Source organism: Micrasema longulum, unplaced genomic scaffold (assembly GCF_059751315.1).
Source record: "Micrasema longulum isolate JH-2025_06_02 unplaced genomic scaffold, ASM5975131v1 h1tg000140l, whole genome shotgun sequence".
NCBI lineage: Eukaryota > Metazoa > Arthropoda > Insecta > Trichoptera > Brachycentridae > Micrasema > Micrasema longulum.
The window spans coordinates 171,591-194,633 of record NW_028277346.1 but is presented as its reverse complement, the minus strand read 5'-3'; the positions used below and the strand labels follow the sequence as shown (position 1 = coordinate 194,633).

Below are 23,043 nucleotides of genomic sequence, written 5' to 3'. Positions count from 1 at the left end.
GGGCAACACGTATTTGTGAAGAAAGTAACCTAGAAGAGGAATTGAATATACTGACAAAAGTATTAGAAAGTAATGGCTATGAAAAGAAGGATATAAAAAGAAGAATAATGTCGGTAACAAATCCAAAGAATATTTCCAAGATGGATGATGCTAATACGGATAAAAGAATAGCGTTCCTTCCCTATGTCAAAAATGTCACGGATAGAATTGCAAAAACGCTTAAGAAACGGGACATAAGGACAGTGTTCGGTACGACCTCAAAAGTAAGAAACTTACTAAAATCAGTAAAAGATCGGGACCCACTTGAAACAGATGGAGTATATAAATTAAATTGCAAAAGCTGTGAAACAGTCTACATAGGGCAGACTGCCAGAAACATAATGACAAGAATAAAAGAGCACAAGAGTGCATGCAAGTTGGGCTACCCGGATAAATCAGCTCTTGCAGAGCACTACATAGAAACAGGGCATAATTTCTCATTTGAGCCAAATGTCCTTGGAAAGCCCAAAAATCATCAAGCCCGTTTAATAAAGGAAGCCATAGAAATATACAAGCATCCTAATAACATAAACAGGGATGATGGGTTACGACTACGAACCTCATGGTACCCGGTGCTTCCAAAGCCCACGGTACAAACTCCACACACTTAACCACATACATTGCCCGACTGCGACACGGTACAAATTCCTCACAATTAAACACACTAAAAACTACACTCATACATTCAGCCCTGAAGATGGACACTGCAATGTGCTCCGAAACGTCGGCAATACAAAGCCCACAAACACGGCATAATAACCCAGAAAAACACTATCTGTATCTTCTAGATACTTTATAGTGCCCGTTAAAAATAAATTTGTAAAATGTAAATAAAATAAATGTAATATAAACCTGTCATAAAAAAAAATGTGTCCCACCGAAAAGTCTTTAGACCTAGTGGGTAACAAATTCTTATATGTATTTTTTAATTATAAAATAAACTCTGCTCTGCAGCACTGAAACTGAAACTAGAAATAGAGGACATCTAAGAAAAGGGATATGGAAGTCTAGGCATTTACAGGGCTTATGACCTGTCATCGGCCGGTTTATGTGGCCACTCAACAAACTGTGTAACATTCATCGTTTTGACCTTCGTTTGAACTTCCATATTTCTTCAATTCTGCCAGCTGTTGATTTTAGCGAAGTCAAATGTATTTTATTTATTTATTCTTTGCACCACTGTTGTGTTGAAAAACATAAATAAATAAAACTGGCCTGTTGGCCAGGAGGCCTAATTACAGTGGTGAATTACATCGCAGAACACCCAGGTTTGAGAAAAATCACATTTGCTTTTTGTGTTCTCATCTGGAATCGAACCCGGAACCTTCCGCGTGTGAGTCAAGCGTCTTGACCACTACACGACGGTGGCCGCCTATAATATTATAAGCAACTCTGTATTTTATGAGCAACTCTATATTGTAAAAACCCTCTGGGTGCTTAATTTATATTTAAAAAAAAACAACTATCGTATGATGGTAATCGGTACTAATATTCATTATAAATTAAACCGTGTGAATTTTTAGAAATTAAAATAATCTACACGAATCTTCATAACGGATTGTTTATGAAATTTGCATATCCGATCATTCTTCAAGAAAAACGTACAACTTTCCGATTTAATTTACTATTTGCTATGTACGCTAAATAAGGTGGGCGGGTTTTTTTTTAATTTCGCTTTTTTAATAGCAAAAAAGGTGCCAGATGCAGTCAAAACTATGTGTGCTAAAAATTATTCAAATCGACAGTCGCCTTTTTTTGTCTCCAGATAGGCTTTGAATTTTTTGTTTTTTTTTTTTACCGATTTTCTAGCTAATATTGATGTTTCTGTAAGTTCAGTTCAGTATCCAAATACGGCGTTTATTGGCAAATGAAAAAGTACATGCAAAATAAAAATAAACAAAATAAATATAACACAAAAAGTTCTTATTTCAAATGAAAAACAATTTTAATATTTTGACGTAAGAATGTCTTTATTTTTTAAAAGGAAAATTTATAACGTGAATTCGCACACAAGTTTTTATTGTCTTCATTAGGTTCAATAGTCCAGCACCCCTCTGGGCGTATTTTAAGAAGTCTTCAGAAGTAAAATCTTCAGGCAATAGTCCGGCTCACTGGGCGTAAAGCGTTCGATGTTTACTCGCGAAGAAGCACTGGCACTCTGGCTTGTAGAATCACGGGCTGTCCTTATATAGACCGTCCGGGCTTTCTTTCTATAGATGATGATATTTGTGAAAGAGACAAAGTCTTTTTAAAATGAATAACCAAATAAACAATAATTCTTTTAGTCCACTCCTGTCTAGTTTCAAAAAAATGCATCTTAAATTACCACCCATTTGGAAAAAAAAAACTTGACATTGAACTTTGCTCGCGCGCTACAAATCGTGCTCCAGCCGTTTGAATGAGTGCTGGCTATCCAAATCCAAGAGTTTTTGCAGCACTAGACTCTTATTTTTGTCACTATCATTTATAGAAGGTTCTTTTTGTCACTTTTTTTTGCACCACAACAGGCCAGGAGGCCCAGTAACAGTGGTAAATTACACTACGGAACACATTTATTTTTTGTGTTCTCACTGGGAATCGAACCCGGAACCTTCCGGTGTGAGACAAGTGTCTTGACCACTACACCACGGAGACCGCCAACTTCTTAAAGGCCTTAAGCATTAACAGACGCTTCTTTTTGTCACTTTAACATTAATAGACGCTTGTTTTGTCGCTTCAACATTAATAGACGCTTGTTTTGTCGCTTCAACATTAATAGACGCTTCTTTTTGTCACTTCAACATTAATATACGCTTTTTTTTTTACATCAACATTGATAAACGCTTCTTTTTGTCACTTCAACATAAATAGACGCTTTTTTTTGTCACTTCAACATTAATTGACGCTTCTTCTTGTCACTTTAACATTAATAGACGCTTGTTTTATCACTTCAACATTAATAGACGCTTCCTTTTGTCACTTCAACATTAATATACGCTTCTTTTTGTTACATCAACATTGATAAACGCTTCTTCCTGTCACTTCAACATTAATAGACGGTTCTTTTTGTCCCTTCAACATTAATAGACGGTTCTTTTTGTCGTTTCAACATTAATAGAGGCTTCTTTTTGTCCCTTCAACAAATAGACGATTCTTTTTGTCATTTCAACATTAATAGATGCTTATTTTTGTCCCTTCAACATTCATACACACTTCTTTATTTTACCTTCTCAAAAATGTTTTCCCTCTCTGTTGCAACAAATTTAGACCCATTTTTAAATTAACTTTTTAGTGTTTCTAATATTTAAAAAAAGAATCATTTTCAAATATTAGCTGGATCGAGACACGTCCTGCAGCTACAGATTGCATGGACGCTTGGAATTCCAAACCCTATTTACGAAATAAGTACCTACCTTCGTATGTATTATTTAATTTTGTATGACTGTGTTATTTTCTACAAATGCATAGATAAATAATTTTATGGAGAATAATATTTGATTTTGTCAGATCGCTTGCATATCATTTTTTAATTGTTTTAGGGGCGCGGAACTCACCGATGTCAGCATTCTCAAGCGGATGGTCAATGTTGAGGTTTTGGCCTTAAGGTAAGCCGAAAACATATTATATTTTATTTTCATATTTAAAAACTCTTATTCCTATTCCAAATTCTACAAAATAGTCGTAAGTGCTATATTTTGTTCTGTTATAACTGTTCGCTCTCTTCTTGAATATGCCTCAGTGGTCTGGTCTCCATTATATGTCAATCGCATAAATCACATTGAATCAGTCCAACATCGCTTGCTTCGAAAAATAGCGTGGATGCTTGGACTAGAGAGAGATAATTATTCTTATGCTGAAATAGAGTCAATGTTAAATATTTCCAGTCTACAAAAACGTAGAACTAATATTGACTCCATATATATGTTCGGCATACTAAATGGTATAATCGATGTTCCATCATTACTGGGACAAGTAAAATTCAATATTCCGACTCGTAGATTGAGAAAAAATGAAGTACTGTTCATCGATCAGCATAGAACAAACTATTGCCTAAATTCTCCAATGACCCGCCTTTGTCGTATTGTTAACTCAAGACAAGATCTGGACTTTTTTGGTTTAAGTTTACAACGATTTAAACGAGCACTAAATAAATAGTCCAGATCTTGTCTCGATGTCCCTTATGTTTGTCAATGCTTCTTTCTTTTTTTTAAATGTTTTAAACTAATCTTTTATTGTAATATTTAAACCTTATTTATTGTATACATGGACAATGTCCGTTAATAAATAAATAAATAAATATTTTACTTTATTTATTTATTCATATTTTTTCCACTATAAACTATAATTAATAATAAAAATAATGTGACCTCACTGGGGTTACTCGTGCCGTGGACACTTAACAATATACTTTTAAAAAAATATATTTTTACATTGAAAATAAACAAAGAAGACTAACTTAATAAACAGAGATAACTAACAAAATGTTCAGACAGTTTTAAACACTACGTATTTATGTTTATAATTCATTTATGTACATCTATATTATTTATATACCAAAACGCACAATAACAATAAGTTATACACTTGTGGAGCAGTTGATTCAATATTGGTTTGGGCGAATGAGACAATTCATTTTACTTCTACCTAGCTCCACTATCAATTTTTTTATAGCCTTTTTGGACATTTTCTCGTTTCTAATTGTTTTAATAGATAGTGGAAGTAGGTTATATATTTTAATTGAATAATACTCAAAATCCCTTTGCCCGAAAGTGGTATTTATTTATTTATTATATATACGGCCTAAGTCAATTACAACAGTTACATGAAGAAACATAAATGCAAGAAACTGAACAAAAAGAACATAAAACTATTTAGCAAAGACAAACAAGGGCAAAACAATAATTGTATACAATATATTCATAAAAACGAAAGACCTAAGACTTCGAGCTAAACCATGCCAATCCAACTTCATCCCACACTGTTTAGTCGCGAAGAGATCTACGAAAAGCCGGAAGATCTATCCCAAAGAATTCCAAGTCGTGTGATGAATTAACTAATCTACACATTCTGGACATTGGGGCATAAACACCAAAGTTGCTCTTAGAAGATTTTATAAACAGAAGATTTTGACTTCTGGTGACATGGTTGGAAATATGAAAAGAAATTGATTGCAACAGAGATGGGACATCACTTAAAGCATTAAGTATTTTGAAAATGCATATAAGGTCTCAGTTCTACGCCTCTCCAATGAAGACGGATTAGGAGATTGCTCTATTTCAAAATAGGAATAATTACCCCTTTGCAATCCGAGCAACCATGCCACTTTTCTTAAAAAACGGTGTTGGACAGACTCGATATGGTCAATATGAGTCCTGTAGAATGGAGACCAAATAGGAGAAGCGAATTCTAGATGGGGTCGAACTAGTGAGCAATAAAGAGTTTTGATGGTATTAATATTTTTGAAGTCCGTCGTCACTCTATTGATAAAACCGAGAAGTTTGAGAGATTATTGTATTAGTTTGTATTTGTTTAAGTTGCCATTGTGTTGAAGATCTATTGATTTTATTATTTGTATGCGATGTATTGCAGGGATTATGTCCCAACTCAACTCGGGATCTTGGCCTCATAGAGTAAGAGAGACGTTTTTTTGTTGTAATATATACTAAGGTATTTGTGAATTATTATAAATAAAAATATTCTAAAAATTGCTTGTCTTTACTGGTTTTCAAATTAGATTATTGATCAATGCATGTTTCAACAACGCATTGTGAAAACTGTTATAAATTATTGTACATATATGATTCGTTTTGGTATTCCGATAGCCAAATGTGCAAATATTGGACAGTATAACTAGGCGTGGTGCGTATTAGCATTGTCTCATTCCTTAAACTAGAATAATCAACTCCATAATAATCATATGCAAACAACATTAATAATCTGGTGACATCATCATATTGCGAATTTGTATTTTATTCATTCCCGAGTTAATTTACATTCTATACACGATATTATACATTTTATATATAATATATATTTTTAGTTTTTAACTGATTTTAATTTGTTTTGACTATGTATATTTTTTTATTACATCTTTTACTTTATTTTTTAACATGTTTTTTTTCTCTTTCTACCCGGTATTTTGCTATGTTTTTTTTTAATATGCTTTTTGCTATACACATACGTTCATTTTTTTACTATGACTTTAAATATGTTTCTTACTATGTATTCTGTTTTTATTTCGCATTTTACTGAGTTTTAAAATATTTTTATATCCATATTTATATATTTTTAATATTTTTTACTATGTTTTCCCAACATTTATTACTTTGTTTTTTACATTTACGTAAACTACATTTTTTACCATATTTTTACTCCATTTTTTACTTTGTTTTTCACTTTGTCCTCTATCTTTATAACTGTTTTTATACATTGATTACTGTTTTTTATTTTTTTTTGACTGTCTTAGAACGGGGTAAATAACCCTAGTTAGGCAGTCAAAGCAACTTTGTATAAATTATAATTTTGTACGTAATATAATGATAATAAATAAATATTGATTTATTTGACACGATTTTTACGCAATCCATAAAGCAACTTTATTTAACATGGTTTATTTTATTTATTTATTTTGAATCTTTACGCGGGGCACACATAAACGTATTCTTATGCGTGCTTTTATAATAACAACGTTTAATATTTAATATACAGAGTGACCGGAGAAGTGACATCCAAAGATGAAACGTAGGTGCCTTATATTAAAGGTATCCGAATCACCCCCATGTATGTTCCGCGATTTTGCGTCGTTTTCGAGTTATGATTTTTTAATGGATTTTACAAATTTTCGACCGGATCGGTTTTCAATTTTTTTTTATTTCTAGAAGGTTTTTTCAGGATTGCATACTGCATTTTAGGTCAAAAATTTCGTAGCTACTATTTCTGTTACGAATGTGATTATTTTATGCGTGAAAAAACAATTTAAGAAAAATGCGTTACAAAAAAAATCCTGAAAAAACCTTCCGGAAACAAAAAAATATAAATCAAAACCGATCCGGGGCTTTATGCTGGGCTCATTCGTCTTTAGAATCGTATGCTAATTCCGTAATTCAACGAGTGATAGCATTCTCGAACCACCCATACGAATGCAGTCGATTAAAAACCAATCTACTTGATCTCGAGTGCCCAAAAGTACTCGACAAAGACGCATTCGATTGACAATCGAATGCGACATCGTTACTTAATCTGTCAAACTTCCTTTTTGCAAAACGCTCGGCATTCATGTTTGAATGACGAGTGGGTATTTTTGTTGTATTTTAACTTAAAATTTACAACACTGATTTGTCTTGCAGCTACAAAGCGCATCGACAAGTGTAATTTCAGACCTGCTAAATACTATTATTATATTAAGCTTGTAGTTAAAGGTGTGACGAAATTATCGATTTTTCCCACTTAAATTCGCCCAAACGTGTGAATTATTCATTTTCATTTCATTAGCTTTTGTATGGCTAACCCGTGCTTTTATAGAAATTGCTCTTTGTAGGTCACCCACCTCGTTTTACTAGGCGTTGAATGATTCAGTGCTTTTCGCAAAAAATATTGATTCCACACAAATTATTATGTACTTTATTATTGTTATCAAAAACATTTTTCACTTAGTGGGATGACATTTTACACTTATTTGTTTATAAATTTGTATAAACCACTTAATTTTTTTAATTACACTTCGACCGGTTTAGAGGTTACTACCTCATCGTCAGGAATTTAACCAACTTATAATTACACGCGTTGCTATTTATATAATAAAATATTGTATGAAAGAGACAGAAAATTGAAAGAAAGAGAGAGAAAAAAGATAAAATAAATAATAACGGGAATAGTTTTAAAAGAGGACTCGAAGTTAAATTTAATTGATTATTTATTATTTGAAGTTTTTTATTAATGGCTTTACTAATTTCTAATCGTTCTAAATTATCTAAACGAAAACCATTTTTATTGACATGTAAAATTTCTACACACGTTTCTTGATTAAATTCATGGTTTTCGGATATAAGATGATTTGCGAATTCTGAAAAATTAATATTACTCAGACATCTTATATGTTCTTTGATTCTAACATTAAATTTACGTGAAGTTTTTCCAATATAGAAATTTGGGCAATTTAAACAATTTAATTTACAAATTCCCGAATGATTTAATTTATCATCCTTATCTTTACAATTTGTTAATATTTTACCTATGTTATTATAAGTATAAAAAGCTGGCCTAATATTTTTAGGTAAAATTTGTGCTATATTATTAGAAAATGAATTAATGTACAAAATTCTACGCCAGTTCTCGTTTTTATTGGAAATATTTTGGGAACTGATAAGTATTATTTCCTGTAGTTTAATTTAAGTTTTTTATTCAAAATATTGTCAATTAAATTTAGTTCATAGCCATTATTGAAAGCAATACTCTATATAGTATTTAATTCTAAGTCAAAATAATTTTTATTTAGTGGTATTGAAGTAAGCCGATGTATCATAGAATGGAAAGCAGAGTGTTTATGGGATAAAGGATGATTAGAAGATTTATGGATGAGTATTGCTTGTATGAGTCTATGAAATATTGTATGAGTCTCTTTCATACAATATTTTATTATATAAATAGCAACGCGTGTAATTATATGTTAGTTAAATTCCTGACAATGAGGTAGTAACCTCGAAACCGGTCGAAATGTAATTAAAAAAATTAAGTGGTTTATACAAATTTATAAACAAATAAGTGTATAATGTACTTACCGTTTTTTCCTCTTGCTTTTAAAGTCATTTATTTATTTACAAATTTATTGCATTTTTTTATCAAGGAATCTATATAACACTAAAGCATTTAAATATTAAAATAATATTTTTTATTTATTTTTATTTTAAAGGAATAAATAAAATAACTTTGTATTAAGTTTATATTTGAAGCACTAACTTTGTGGTTATTCATATATAGATATAATGAGAATTTAATTGATAAAATATTAAATCAAAAACAAAAACGCAAACTCATAAACAAATATTTATATTCGACTCCCACAGTAAATAAAGCAAACCCACGTAAACAATGGAGGCGGATTATTTTTATAAATGACATTTTTTCAAAACAAGTATTAAATTCCCTACCATCAAACATTAAACCGGCTTTCTACACAACTAATAATATTGGAACATTGTTAAAAAATCACAAAGACAAAGTCCATAAATATAATAAATCTGGAATATACCAATTCAATTGTGATGGTTGCGATTCAATCTACATTGGAAAAACTAAAAGAAACTTTAATATTAGAGTAAAAGAACACTTAAGATGCTTAAATAATAATATATTTTCTAAATTCGCAAATCACATGATATAAAATAATCATAACTTCAATAAAGACACTGGATTAAAAGTACTTCATGTTGAAAATACAATATTAAAATTAGACAACTTAGAAATCTTAGAAATTAAAAAAGCGATTCATAATATGAAAATAATAATTAATAACCAAATAAACATTATTTCTTTTAGTCCTCTCCTGTCTTACTTCGAAAATAATTATATCAAATTACCACCCGTGTAGGGGAAAAAAACCACTTGATTTATTGGGTCCACGTGTAGTATTTAGTGAACATGATATAAATAAAAAAAGGAATCAATTCATTAGTTACGTAAACCTTGACGAAGAAGCTTGTTTGCTTTGAAACCGGTCGGTGAAAAATACAAATTAGTGGTTAAAAACAAAGTTGTTTTATTTATTTTATTAAAATAACTTTGTTTTATAAATCACTTATTTACTGTCACAACCGACTACGTTTTTTTTATTTTTTAAAAATATTTGAATTGCATTATTTTTTACCTTGCTTATCATGTACAAGGTTTGCATTTCAAAAAAATGATTTTTCTGCAGTTAAATTACTTTAAATTTGAGCTAAGTTTTTGGGATCAGGAAGGATATTCTAGAGTGGGCCAATCAGGAACTTCTCAGCATTTGCTCATGTGGAGAGGAAACCACTTAAAACTCTCCAGGACAAGCTGGCCTGTTGACAGTTGTCAACAGGCCTTCCGTTTCACTATGGTCCTCAAAATATAGCTTGATTAGAGTGACAGCGGTCAAACTAATTTCATTAGTGATGGGAAATTACTGATCACTGATCAAATCGATTTTACAAGTTATTTTAGAAAATTGATGTAAAAAACGCAAAAACAAGCCTATTATAGTGTGTTTAACACAATTATTCACCAAAAAATGAGACATTTATACTTTTTTCATGAACAACATCAAATGAATTATTTTTTTATTCGATCAATTTACATTGATCAATTTGTCCCATTTCTAACAAAATGATGTAACCTTGTAAGAACGTCGTTAATAATTAGGTTTTTTTTTGTTTTAAAGCTGATTTTATACATTAATGTTGATTTATGTTTCAAGCATTGTATTAAAAAAATAAATTAACACGCCAGATACAAATGATTTTTCGTGTGTCAATATAAATAACTCCTTTGACGTTACTACAAAGTTATTTCGTCACATTTTCTGACAACTGTCATTCTAATCTACATTCTAGACTATAGAAGAGTGTTCAGCATTTTGTTCCCTACTTTGGTTTATTTTACCAACCCACTAGTTTCGGCAACTCACAAATCCCAGCGACGCCAGACCGGCATTCTACACAAATAATAATATAGGATTTTTTTTTAAAACACTAAGGATAAAACAAATAAATTAGAAAAATCAGGGGTATACAAACCAACTTGCCACGATTGTAGAGCATTTTAAATAGGAAAAACATCGCGGTCATTTAAAATTATAATAAGAGATTGTATTTTTTTTAAATTTTTTTAAAATTTTTTATTTTTTTATTTAATAGCATAATTATACATTTTTACAATTTAAAAAAATTTCACTTGTCATATTTTTACTAAAACTAAAATCCCACCAAGCCACTTTTTGTAGCTTGTTGGTGAAGATTATATTTCTACTAACTTAATAATATTATTTACATTTATAAAAACAATGAATAACAGATAAAAATTAATAGCCGGAAAGATCAGAATAAACATGTTTATACAAATAATAATATATAAATTAATTTTTAAAATACAAGAAAATATATGAAAAATTAAAATATTTACACCTAAGCTACTATTCATACATAAACTCTTGATCGAGTAGCCACTCTCTTATTTTGCTCTTGTTACAATGTGAGTTAAATTTAAGTTCTTTTGGTAATAAATTAAAAATTCTAGATACCAAATATTTGAGAGTTCTATTTCCATATTTATTACATACTTTTGGTACTACCAAGCCATCATTAGACGTGACGCGTGTATTATGGTTATGTTTGAGAGGAAACTTGAATGTATTACTATTAAATTGTTCCAAAATGATGCAAAGCCACAGTAGTCCTCGAACAGGCAGAGTTTTGATTGTTTTGTACAGGAGATCATTATTACTTCTTTGTTCGTAAATCTCTGCAGGTACAATTCGCTTAACTATAGAATACTGTAGACCCTGGATCATTCCAATATTAGTTTTAGTCGAATGTCCCCACGACTTTATACCATATCTTATTATTGATTCTACTAAAGAAAAATAAATAATTTTAAGAGTGATTTTAGGCAAAATAAAAGATAACTTATAAAAAGTACGTATAAAGTAGTATTTTATTAACATAAACGGCAAATCTGCCTTTTACAAACATTTATTAAATAAACATATTTGGCTTAATATATATATATTTAAAACGTGAATTTCTTTATACCCAAGTTTTATATGAGAAAGATTAAACCAAAAATTATACAAGATTTATATTTTAAAAATTAACCTAAAAATTATACAGCATATTCAGTAAAAAGTTTAAATAATAAAACATTCTACAGTAAAACAACAAGAAAATCATAAGTACTGTTTCACACAGCTAGGCAAAGTGAACAAAAAACTGTATATATATATATATATATATATAGATTATGAAATGCATGAATAAATAAATATAACAACCATTCACCATCTTTGAAAAAGTTCAAAAGGTTTGGTCTATAGGAACAATACTCTACACTAAATATATCAGATACGTGGGAATAACTATTGCCGAGTTCATGAAGTCTACTTAATACGGCATTACAAGTATACACTGTCCGTGAATTGTTGCTACAAAACGGTGGCACCTGTCTAGTCATTCTTCCAGGCACCCTGAAGTTGATGAGAGATAATAGTTCAGGGCAATCCCATATTGAATTTACAATTTTGAATAAATTTAAAAGGTCTATAATTTTTCTTCTATCGTTAAGTTCTAACAAATTTAATGTTTTTAGTAAAAAAATCGTAATTTAAAATTTCATGACTGATTCGAAGTTTAAAATTAATATACCGTAAGAATTTTTTTTGACTCTTTCAAGAGAGATGTCTCAATAATAACAATTTTTCGGAATTTGCTGAACATATTTTAACAAATAACCATTTATTTAATTTTGATGATGGAATAAAAATATTATATTAAAATAAATAATCAACAATGAAATAATTTGGAAATTCTCGAAATCAAAAAAGCCGTCAAACAAAATTTAAGTATTAGAAATAATCATTCAAGTTTTAAGTCAAAGCCCTATTTTTAATATTTTCCCTGTAATGTCTAACTCTACCTTAAACACAGTTACCCCCTCCCCTGCCACTAAACTAGCAGTTCCCAATGGAGTTCTAGTGCCAACTCTAATGTTAGGAAGCGAACTATGGAATTGGAAAAATGATGAAGGGCTTATGACCTGTCATTGGCTGGCTGGAGTGGCCACTTTACACACTGTGTAACATTCACCATTCAGCCTATGTTTGAACATCCACATTTCCTCAACTCTTCCATCTGTTGACTTTTATGAAGTAAAGGAGCTGAAACCTTTGTTATGAGTCAGATTCATCCGGCTGAACCAAATCACCTACTAGGCAACGTCTGAAAACAATTTTCCAATTTTAATACTTCTTCTTTTACCAGGTAGTTGATTCAACAATGTTGGAGTATGTCCAAATGCTTGCAGACTAGCAGGATTTCCTCCCTAGGGAGTTATTCATATTTAAATTCATTGCAACAGAGAGGAAAAACATTATTGAGAAGGAAATATGGAAGTCTAGGCATTTACATGGCTTATGACCTGTCATTGGATGCTTAAACATGGGCAGAATGGTGAATGGTACACAGTGTGTAAAGTGGCCACTTAATCCACTTAAATCCAGCCAGTATTTATTTATTTTAAAGAAACAAACAGTCGACAATGAAATAATAACATTTTTTTTAAAATACAGTTTAAAGACAGACCTGCAAAGTTTCTAATTAAAAATTATACATATTATTAAATTGTGTTACAACAAAATGATGTGTTTATGTGTATTTGTATGAGAGTAAGTGTAGATGTGTGTTTATGCGTATAAGTGTGGGAGTAAGTGTTCAGGAGTGTGCATCATTAAATAGTAAGTGGAATCGTATCGCAGCCAGAAATAATAAGTCTTAATTTATTTTTAAATAAATTGGATAAGTATGCAAGCATTTGGACATACTTAAACATTGTTAAAATATTTTTTATAATTTTTTTCGTAAATTTTCAAGACACTGCAGTACAATTTAACGCTTTAATTTTTACGGCGCGTATGTTTTTTTTTGTATCCTATTTCCCGTAGGGCTGAAGTTCCTCAAGGTATACAGATTACAATGTGTAACACCTGTACCACCACACAGATCCTTATTATATTATATCACATGTGTGTGTGTGTGTGTGTGTGTTCTTCCTACGAGACACGTGGGCGGCAGAACAGAGCCTCGTATCTCCAAATATGGTGCCGACCGAGAAACCACTATACCACACTCCTATTGCCTATTACTGCAGATACGCGGTGGGACAGGAACTATAGCTACTTCATTTTAGAGAAGGCAATATTGTCTTCTACCTTCCCTTCTCTAAAATATTCTTCATCTCTGTTGTAATGTGTTGATATTAACAGCTCCCTATCATATTAAACGGTTAAAACACTATATTGCTCACTTGTTTGCCGCTTTTAGAATATTTTATTTTTATTTATTTTTTCACACTCTTTATCAAAATACAATTCCATGTTCACTTTGCCCAGCTAACAAGGGGACATACCCCGTTCCAAGCTAGGCAATTATTTTTTAATATATTAAAATGGTTAACAAATTAATATAGAGCACAGACAAACAAAAGATAAACTTATTTGGATACACATTTTGATACATTTACATACAGACATACACATGTATACACACATATATATATATATATATATATATATACATATACATATATACATATATATATATATATATATACACATGTACATACACACACACGTACATACACCCATGCGCATACACATACATACATTCATAAAAACATAGACAATTTATTTATGCGAAACTTCATGGTTGTCATCTATAAATATTTTTAAAAAAAAATTATTCCTTATTTTTGATATTTTATTTTCGACATCCAGTAAGAATCTCCAATCCGTGGCATGCATCAACTTTTCTAACTCCCTACGACCAATGTCATGAAAGAGCGAGGTCAACACCTTCCGTAACTTGACAACACTCCCGTCTTTCCACGATTCTGGCAAAAGGTTATGGACCTTTTTGCCTACGTAATAGTGTTGTCTCGATGCCAGAACAGTGTTGACCCCTTCACTTAGTATCAGATCCCTATCAGTATTGTAGTTGTGGTTGACGCTCGGGTTAATGTCTCTATTGATGTGTGTAACCACTACCGTTCTCAATATATACTGTTGAATAATATTCAGTACTCTGAATTCTTTGAAGAGCCTTTCTTGATATTACCTTATCTTAAAAGTTCTTCATCTCTGTTGTAATATGTTAATTATTGATCAATGATTATAAAAAAATGTCTGTTTTTTTTCAAAAAAACCTTAATGAGGAAACGAAGAATAATAAGAACGCTCCGGCCTAAAATACAAATTAAAAAAAAAAACAAAAAAAATTTTCGTTTACAAATGCAGTGCCCTTTGCACCATCGGGTACGGATAATGATTTACAAAAAAAATATCTCATTGCTTGGCGAGTTAAAAAAAATATTAGTTAAAAAAAAATATTTTTTCACCCAATGTTATATGCAACACGGCGTACCTTCATTATGTTACTTTATTTTAATAAAGGCACATGAGTTATTTTCATATCGTATATATATATTTCCATCTATTGTTCCAAAGTGACGCATTTGTTTGTGTAGATCGAATTTACCTGTGTTATTTATTTGATTTCTGCGTATTTTCAAACATACGTAGGTGTAAAGGATCGAACGCCAACTCTATTACCTCGGTTCATTAAGATGCGACCTTTTATTGATTATCCCGCGTATAACAATTGGATTGGTCGTTTGTTTTTTTGATTTAATATTAGTTCTTATTTGTTTGAATGAATATTGAAAAAGTTCGGTAGTTTTTTTATATATTTTTTTTATTTGTTTAAGGCTGTAGTCGGGTAACACGCACGAAAAATTAGGAAATAATACGGTTTGGCCATTTTAAAACGATTTTTTTTTTATTGCGCAGTAATAAAAAATAAAAAAACATATTTATTTATACTTTTACATTGTTTGTATTCTTTTTTTATACAGAATAATGTTCCCTCGCTGGGGTGTCCCGTGCCGAGGGAAACATTTTACAAAATGTGAAACATGCCTAAGATTAGCTATTTAACACAGTTAACAAAATAATAACAATAAAAAAAACGTAATTAATCCAATTAACCTAATTATAAAAAACAAAAATATTCATAAAAAACATAACCAATTTATAAAGACCAATTTTAAAAAATTCATAAACAGTGGATACATTTTATCTATTTGGCTTGATCCACTCATCGATCCGTGCGCAACCCACCTCCACTATCCATTTCTTAATAGCAATTTTATATTTTGAGAACTTACTAATTGTCCTTATGGATAATGGAAGTAGATTCTACACTTTGTTTTTTTTTTTTTTTTTGCAGCATCAGGGTGGAATATTTAGTAACTTTTGTATTTGTAACGGAAGGTAGATAATAATGTTTACGTGCGTATAGTAACAAAGTTTTTACATAAAGTTGTTTTATAGATTTGACATTAAGATTTTCAAATATACCGAGGGAGCTAGTTCTGATTGGGACTCTTAAGATAATTTTTATTAAAGCTTTTTGTGCAATTGTTATTTGCTTGATCAGTGTGTCATTTGCACATCCCCATCCAATGATCCCATATTCCAAAACTGATTGAGTTATTGCGTAATATATTTTTACAAGTTCTGCTTATTATATTTCTTATAGTTTTAAAAAACTAAATTTGCCTTTTTAATTTATTTTTAATATGATCAATTTGATTAGTCCATCTTAAATTCCCATCTATATAAATTCCCTAATATTTAATTGAATCTACTCTGTCCAACGATTTACAAATACATTCAATATTCGGAATTTGGTTATTATAATTACAGCTGTGAATAGTTAAAGAAAGATTTGGATTACATATAGTTTTATCAATAATTTTAAATTATTGTTATCAAAAACATTTTTCACTTTGTGGTATGACATTTTACACTTATTTGTTTATAAATTTGTATAAACCACTTAAATTTTTTAATTTTCAATTTTCAATAATGGCTATGAACTAAATTTAATTGATAATATTTTGAATAAAAAACTTAAATTAAACTATAGGAAAAAATACTTATACAGTTCCCAAAATATTTCAAATAAAAATGAGAACTAGCGTAGAATTTTGTACATTAATTCATTTTCTAATAATATAGCACAAATTTTACTTAACAATATTAGGCCAGCTTTTTATACTAATAATAACATAGGTAAAATATTAACAAATTGTAAATATAAGGATGATAAATTAAATCATTCGGGAATTTATAAATTAAATTGTTTAAATTACCCAAATTTCTATGTTGGAAAAACTTCACGTAAATTTAAAGTTAGAATCAAAGAACATATAAAATGTCTGAGTAATAATAATTTTTCAGAATTCGCAAATCATCTTATATCCGAAAACCATGAATTTAATCAAGAAACGGGTGTAGAAATTTTGCATGTCAATAAAAATGGTTTTCGTTTAGATAATTTAGAACGATTAGAAATTAGTAAAGCCATTAATCAAAAACTTCAAATAATAAATAATCAATTAAATTTAACTTCGAGTCCTCTTTTAAAACTATTCCCGTTATCATTATATTATCTTCTTTCTCTCTCTTTCTTTCAATTTTCTGTCTCTTTCATACAATATTTTATTACATAAATATCAACGCGTGTAATTATAAGTTAGTTAAATTCCCGACGATGAGTTAAAAAAATAAAGTGGTTTATACAAATTTATAAACAAATAAGTGTAAAATAATTTTAAATGTTATTTATTTTGTTTTAGAGTGATTTAGTGTTAGATAATTTGAGTCTAACCATTTTTTTACTGAGTATATTAGATAAAAACTATAATTTTTAAATGTATTTATATTAAAAAATATACTTACTCGGTTTTTCAGGACCAGACCGCGAAATTTCAGAAAAACATTCTTCATGGTAAGCTGTAAAAAAATTTCTTATAATTTTTTTCCAAAATGTAATTTTTTATTTTTTTTTAAATTTATGATCTCAAAATGGAGTAAATCTTTAATTTCTCGGACTAGCAGCCCTTCAGCGAACCCCCCTCCCTCCCCGACAAAAAAAAAATGCGATTAAAACGTATTTCACCAACAAAGCGATACGCGCCAGACGCGGATAAGGGAAGCGACTGGGTAGGAGAGAGGTAGGGGTTTGTGGAGGGACTGCTTGTCCGAGAGTTAAGGATTTCCTACATTTTGAGATTATGTATTTTTTTAAATGGCTTGTCGGAAATTTTTTATTAGGATTTTTTTTAGCTTACTATGAGGAATGTTTATCTAAAGTTTCGCGGTCTGGCCCTAAAAAAACGTGTAGGTATATAAACAACGCACTGAATTTATTATTTTTATTTTTTTTAATTGAGTACGCTTAGTTACTGGGTATGCCTCGTACATAAATTATATTAAGTAATTATAAAAACACGTTAAAAAAAAAACCACAATAGATTATTAAGGTTCAATAGTCTATAAAAACAATAGTAAACAAATATGAATAAGTCACTAATATGCATTATTTTATTTATTTATTTATTTATTTATTAGTGTATACACGGCACAAATACCTTTTTTAAACATAAATACAATTAACATACAGTGTTCTATTACAAAATTATGAAATAATATAATACACAGTTGTTTTATAAATGTTCTATATAATAACTTTGGAATTTTAATACTCAACATACTTAGGTAGAAAAATAATAAAAATAAAGATAATGTGGTATATTCAAAATAGCAAAAATAATAAATCATTATTTATTTATTTATTTATTTGACACTATAACATATTGCCTTATAGCAATTTCTTCCTACCTACCCAAACCGTTCAGTTTGAGAAAATTATAAATACATGGACATATTGAATCTTACAATTTTATTCAAAAATTAAAAGCAAAGATTAACAAAAACAAATATAAATATAAAAAAAAATTAACACTATACTATGAAGAGAGGAGAGGGGATGGGAAGGAAAGAAGAGGGATAAAGGAACAACTTAAATATTTAGATTGTGACATTTCAATCTTGACTTAAATGTAAATAAAGAAAGGGCGTCTCTTAGTGGGTAGATTATTCCACAATCGAGCGGCTAGTACTGTGAAAGAGGAGGCAAGAAAATTAGAGCGATGACAGGGTATTAAAAGGGTTCTCTCGTTACTAGAACGAAGAGATAGTCCGTGTTGTGAAAGAGGTTGGATGAGCTCTCTCAGATAAACAGGCGAAGTGGGATTATTTAAAATATTGTGAAGAAGTGATAGAATCATTGATTTGTTGGTATTGTTGCAATGTATATTGAATGCCCTAGGAATAATACTAACTGTCTCCTGATAAGAGATTACGATACGTAGTAAGAGATGAAGAGTCATAAGCTGGTAATCCCAGCATGGAAAAGATCCACCTCTTTCGGTAGCCTGTTCAACGGACTAATCATTCTCCCCACAGGCATCATCAGCGGTAAATTTGTCCTGCATATAGGTAGAACTAATTATATTATTTTTTTTAGAGCGATTTAAGACTGTATTAGTCTTAAATCGGTTTGTGGTCCGTGGCTAGTTTCGTGAATTGACGGATCAAAGGTCCGAGGTTTAGCACCCGGCTTTATCACCAATTTATTCCCATTTTCTAATAGTGAGTTATTTACAACTTGTTGAAAATGGCACCTCAATTGAAATGTTTGGCTTAAAAACAATTAGTAACGAGAAAATGTTTGAAAGGGCTATAAAAAAATGGATAGTGGAGCTAGGTAGAAGTAAAATGGATTGTCTCATTCGCCCATACCAATATTGAATCAACTGCTCCACAAGTGTATTGCTTTTGTTAGGTTTTTGTTATTTTCATTGTGTTTTTTGTAATATAAATAACATAGATGCTCATAAATACCTTGTTTTTTAAACTGTCTAAATATTTGTTAATTATCTTCGTTTTTTAAAGTTAGTCATCTTTGTTTATTCTCAAATGTAATTTAAAAAAATATATATTGTTAAGTGTCCTCGGCACGGGAAACCCCAGTGAGGTCACATTATTTTTATTATTAATTATAGTTAGTAAGCAAAAAATATGAATAAATAAAATATAAACAATCCATCCGTCCATAGCTCACAAATACTTGGTAATAACTTGTGTACGTTTTCATTACAGCATCAACAAGATCCGCTCACTCGTGGATTTCCAGAAGTGCATGAGGCTGAAGGAGCTGTACGTGCGCAAGAACAGGGTTGTGGACCTGACCGAGATCCGCCACTTGCGCTGCCTGCCCGCCCTGCGCATCCTCTGGCTCGGGGAGAACCCTTGTGCCGAAGCTCCCAAGTGAGTATATTCAGCAGACCAGTCAACTTCCAGAGCTTAACTAATTATTCGCCCCAACTCAACACAGGACTTTTAGTCCCATGATGTTGGGACTTATGTCTCAAAATACGTGCAATCAACTGTTTATAGGTAAATAAATCAATACTCTGGCTTGGGGAGAACCCTTATCTCTAAACGAACCTTAAATCATTTTTAAATCTACTCCACATCATCTCTAAATTATATTTAAATCATCTCTTGATCTCTCGACTCTCTATAATATTGTGTCTAACATCGCACAATAAGTGAGAATGGTCAACAGAGGGTGCTGTAAAAATATTATACAAAAAGAGCACTAGAGAGATCGCTCTCTTTTTCACGCCTTCGTAACAATATGTGACGGTTAATCTCTAAAGCTCTTGATTGTAAATTATTCTTGCCATTTGTAATTCAATTAAATTTCATTTATGTAATCTATACGATACTATAGAAAAGAATCCTGCAGTTCTTTGGACATATTTCCCGGGCGAACTCTGATAGTTTGGAGAAAACTATTCTCCTGGGAAGTGTCGAAGGGAAAAGGTCGCGTGGACGTCAACCGACTAGATGAATTACCCCTAGTACAAATGTTAAACTACTGGGTGTTCATTTAGATTCAGATCTTTCTCTTCATTCTCAGGTCAATTAAACGGTAAGTGCTGGTTTCTTCCATCTCCGACAGGTCAAATCCGTGCGGGGAAATATTCCTATAGACGCAACTAAAGCTCTTGTAAATGCTTATGTCGTTTCCCGTCTAGATTACTGTGATGGAATATACGCAAATCTCCCAAAATATCAAACTAATAAACTTCAATCTGTTTTCAATGCAGCAGCAAGGTTTATTACGGGGGTAAAAAAATATTCTCACATCTTCGAAATCTCGAAAATCTGCACTGGTTAAAAAGCCCGGAGAGAGTAAAATACAAGCTGGACAGTATTCGAATCCCTTCGTGAAATGGCTCCAAGATACCTATCGGACCTTTGTATTAAGGAAAATACATGTCGAAGAAAATCTACTCTTAGGTCAGCATTTGATTCAGGAAGAGGAAAACTTGTCGAAATCCGGCGCTCCCCAAACACTAGATTTGGAGATCGTGCTTTTGCCGCCGCCGGCCCCTCTGCCTGGAACCGATTGCCTTCAATCTTACGAATCATCGACAGTCCCAGTCAGTTCAGATCCCAACTAAAATCCCACTTCTTTAGACTATCATACCCTCAATTTTAAATCTGGAAATATAATATATCACTTTCGTTCAGTTAGAATGTAAGTTTAGATATACAATTGTAAAGCGCCCTTGAGGTTATTTTTTACAAAAATGGCGCTATATAAATCAGCCAAATATTATTATATATTTTAGCTTGAACGCCCGAACGACAATCTGAGAATATTTTTGCAATAACCCACCTCTCTCTTGGTTTTTTATAACCATTCGAGAGCTTCTCGTATTACGAGTAGATCAGCCTGAACTGAGCAGAAATTGTCTAATTTAAATGTTCTGCCTGGTAATTCTTTATATATTTTTATATGTAGTTGTTTACATATGTATTAATAAATAATTAAATATTTTATTTCTTTTTTCAGTTACCGGTTAACAGTACTTAGGGCACTTCCGTGGCTTGAGAAGTTGGACAATATCACTGTTGAACCGGATGAGGTAAAATCAATTTTAGTTTTAAAATTATGTTTAATATGACCAAAGACAAACTTTATTTCACACGGCAAGTGTGGGAAAACGAATTTCCACACGGATGCGGGGCGAGAAATTGCGGGGGGCGAAGCCCTAGGGCTTCTACGATATTATTTAGCGGAGTGGACTGTATTTTATTTAAATAAGTTAATATCCTCGATATGCGGTATGCAGTGTCAATCGGTCACAACCTCAACAAATGAGATATATTAGGAATGGATGCCACTAACCTGGTTCGTTCTTGATGGAATGAGGAAGTTCAGTGTCTTTTTAAAAAAAAATTATTTGTTAATAGAATATTAAACTAAGCCAAATTTTTTTATTTTTATACAGGGTGTTTTTTAAACCCTGTCACATCCGAAACCACGATGATCAGTATGAGCAAGAAGACATATTGGCACATTAAAATAAATTTTTAGAACGAATAAAATTTTCAAAAATAAAATATTGAAAAAAACAAATGGTTGCTTACTTCGCAAGGGCGAATCGAGGTAAGAGAGGGAAGAGAGGGGGGAGTCTGATACACCGTCAACCACATGGCCACGCCCCCCTTGCTTCTCCCCTGCAGAAGTAAGCAACCATTTGTTTTTTTTAATATTTTATTTTTAAAAAAATTCTGCGTTCTAAATGTTTTTTTGAATATGCCAATATGTCTTCTTGCCCATACTGATCATCGTGGTTTCGGATGTGACAGGGTTTAAAGAACACCCTGTATATCGTATTATCAGCGCTATGATTTTTTACAGTTTTGTATTTCTGAAATAACTCCGCGTGCTACGTCAGAGGTTGTTCTATGACAGTTCTCTCGATTGGTTCGTTACGGTGACTAAACCGGATATCCTTCGATGCTCTCATATCATTGGATGGTTCATATGAACCAGTGACGTCATTAAAAGTAGTGCGTTTTTATTAAAATATTATTTTTTTATTTCGTACATTTTTAAGAAATTTCATTATACAATTTAGGCCCACAACGGGCTGTAGCGCCACTGATGATGAATCTTCATAAATTCTGTCTGGTACTTCATAATTTGCAACATGAACACTTCATGTGGTTCCCGGTAGTCTGTTGGACCACATCTCGAAGGCTTCTCTCTTTCACTAATGATACAAGATACTCGACACATAGCTTGCCCCTTTAAATGTAATGCATTCAATCAAAAACCCGTCTGTATGTATTTATTTATGTGTTATTGTAATTGCAGGTTGAAGAAGCGGCTAGAAAAGGAACTCCAATATATGATTCAGATGCTGATGAAGACTATGAACCTGAACTAGTATGTTATTTTTTATTACTAATATTTAGTTGTTCGCATAATAAACATAAATCCGCTTGTTCGAAGAAAACAGGGA

General features: G+C 31.2%; 1 protein-coding gene across 4 annotated transcripts in view; it reads left to right on the top strand.

The window, feature by feature from the left end:
- LOC148284214 (uncharacterized) overlaps positions 1-23,043 on the top strand; it is a 73,669-nt gene that overhangs the window by 35,883 nt on the left and 14,743 nt on the right. For all 4 annotated transcript variants that reach the window (XM_088242457.1, XM_088242456.1, XM_088242454.1 and 1 more), the window contains exons 2-5: positions 3,558-3,623; positions 19,817-19,984; positions 21,585-21,657; positions 22,896-22,967. In XM_088242457.1, coding sequence (XP_088098583.1) covers positions 3,558-3,623; positions 19,817-19,984; positions 21,585-21,657; positions 22,896-22,967 — 379 coding nt within the window. The remainder of the gene's footprint in view (positions 1-3,557; positions 3,624-19,816; positions 19,985-21,584; positions 21,658-22,895; positions 22,968-23,043) is intronic.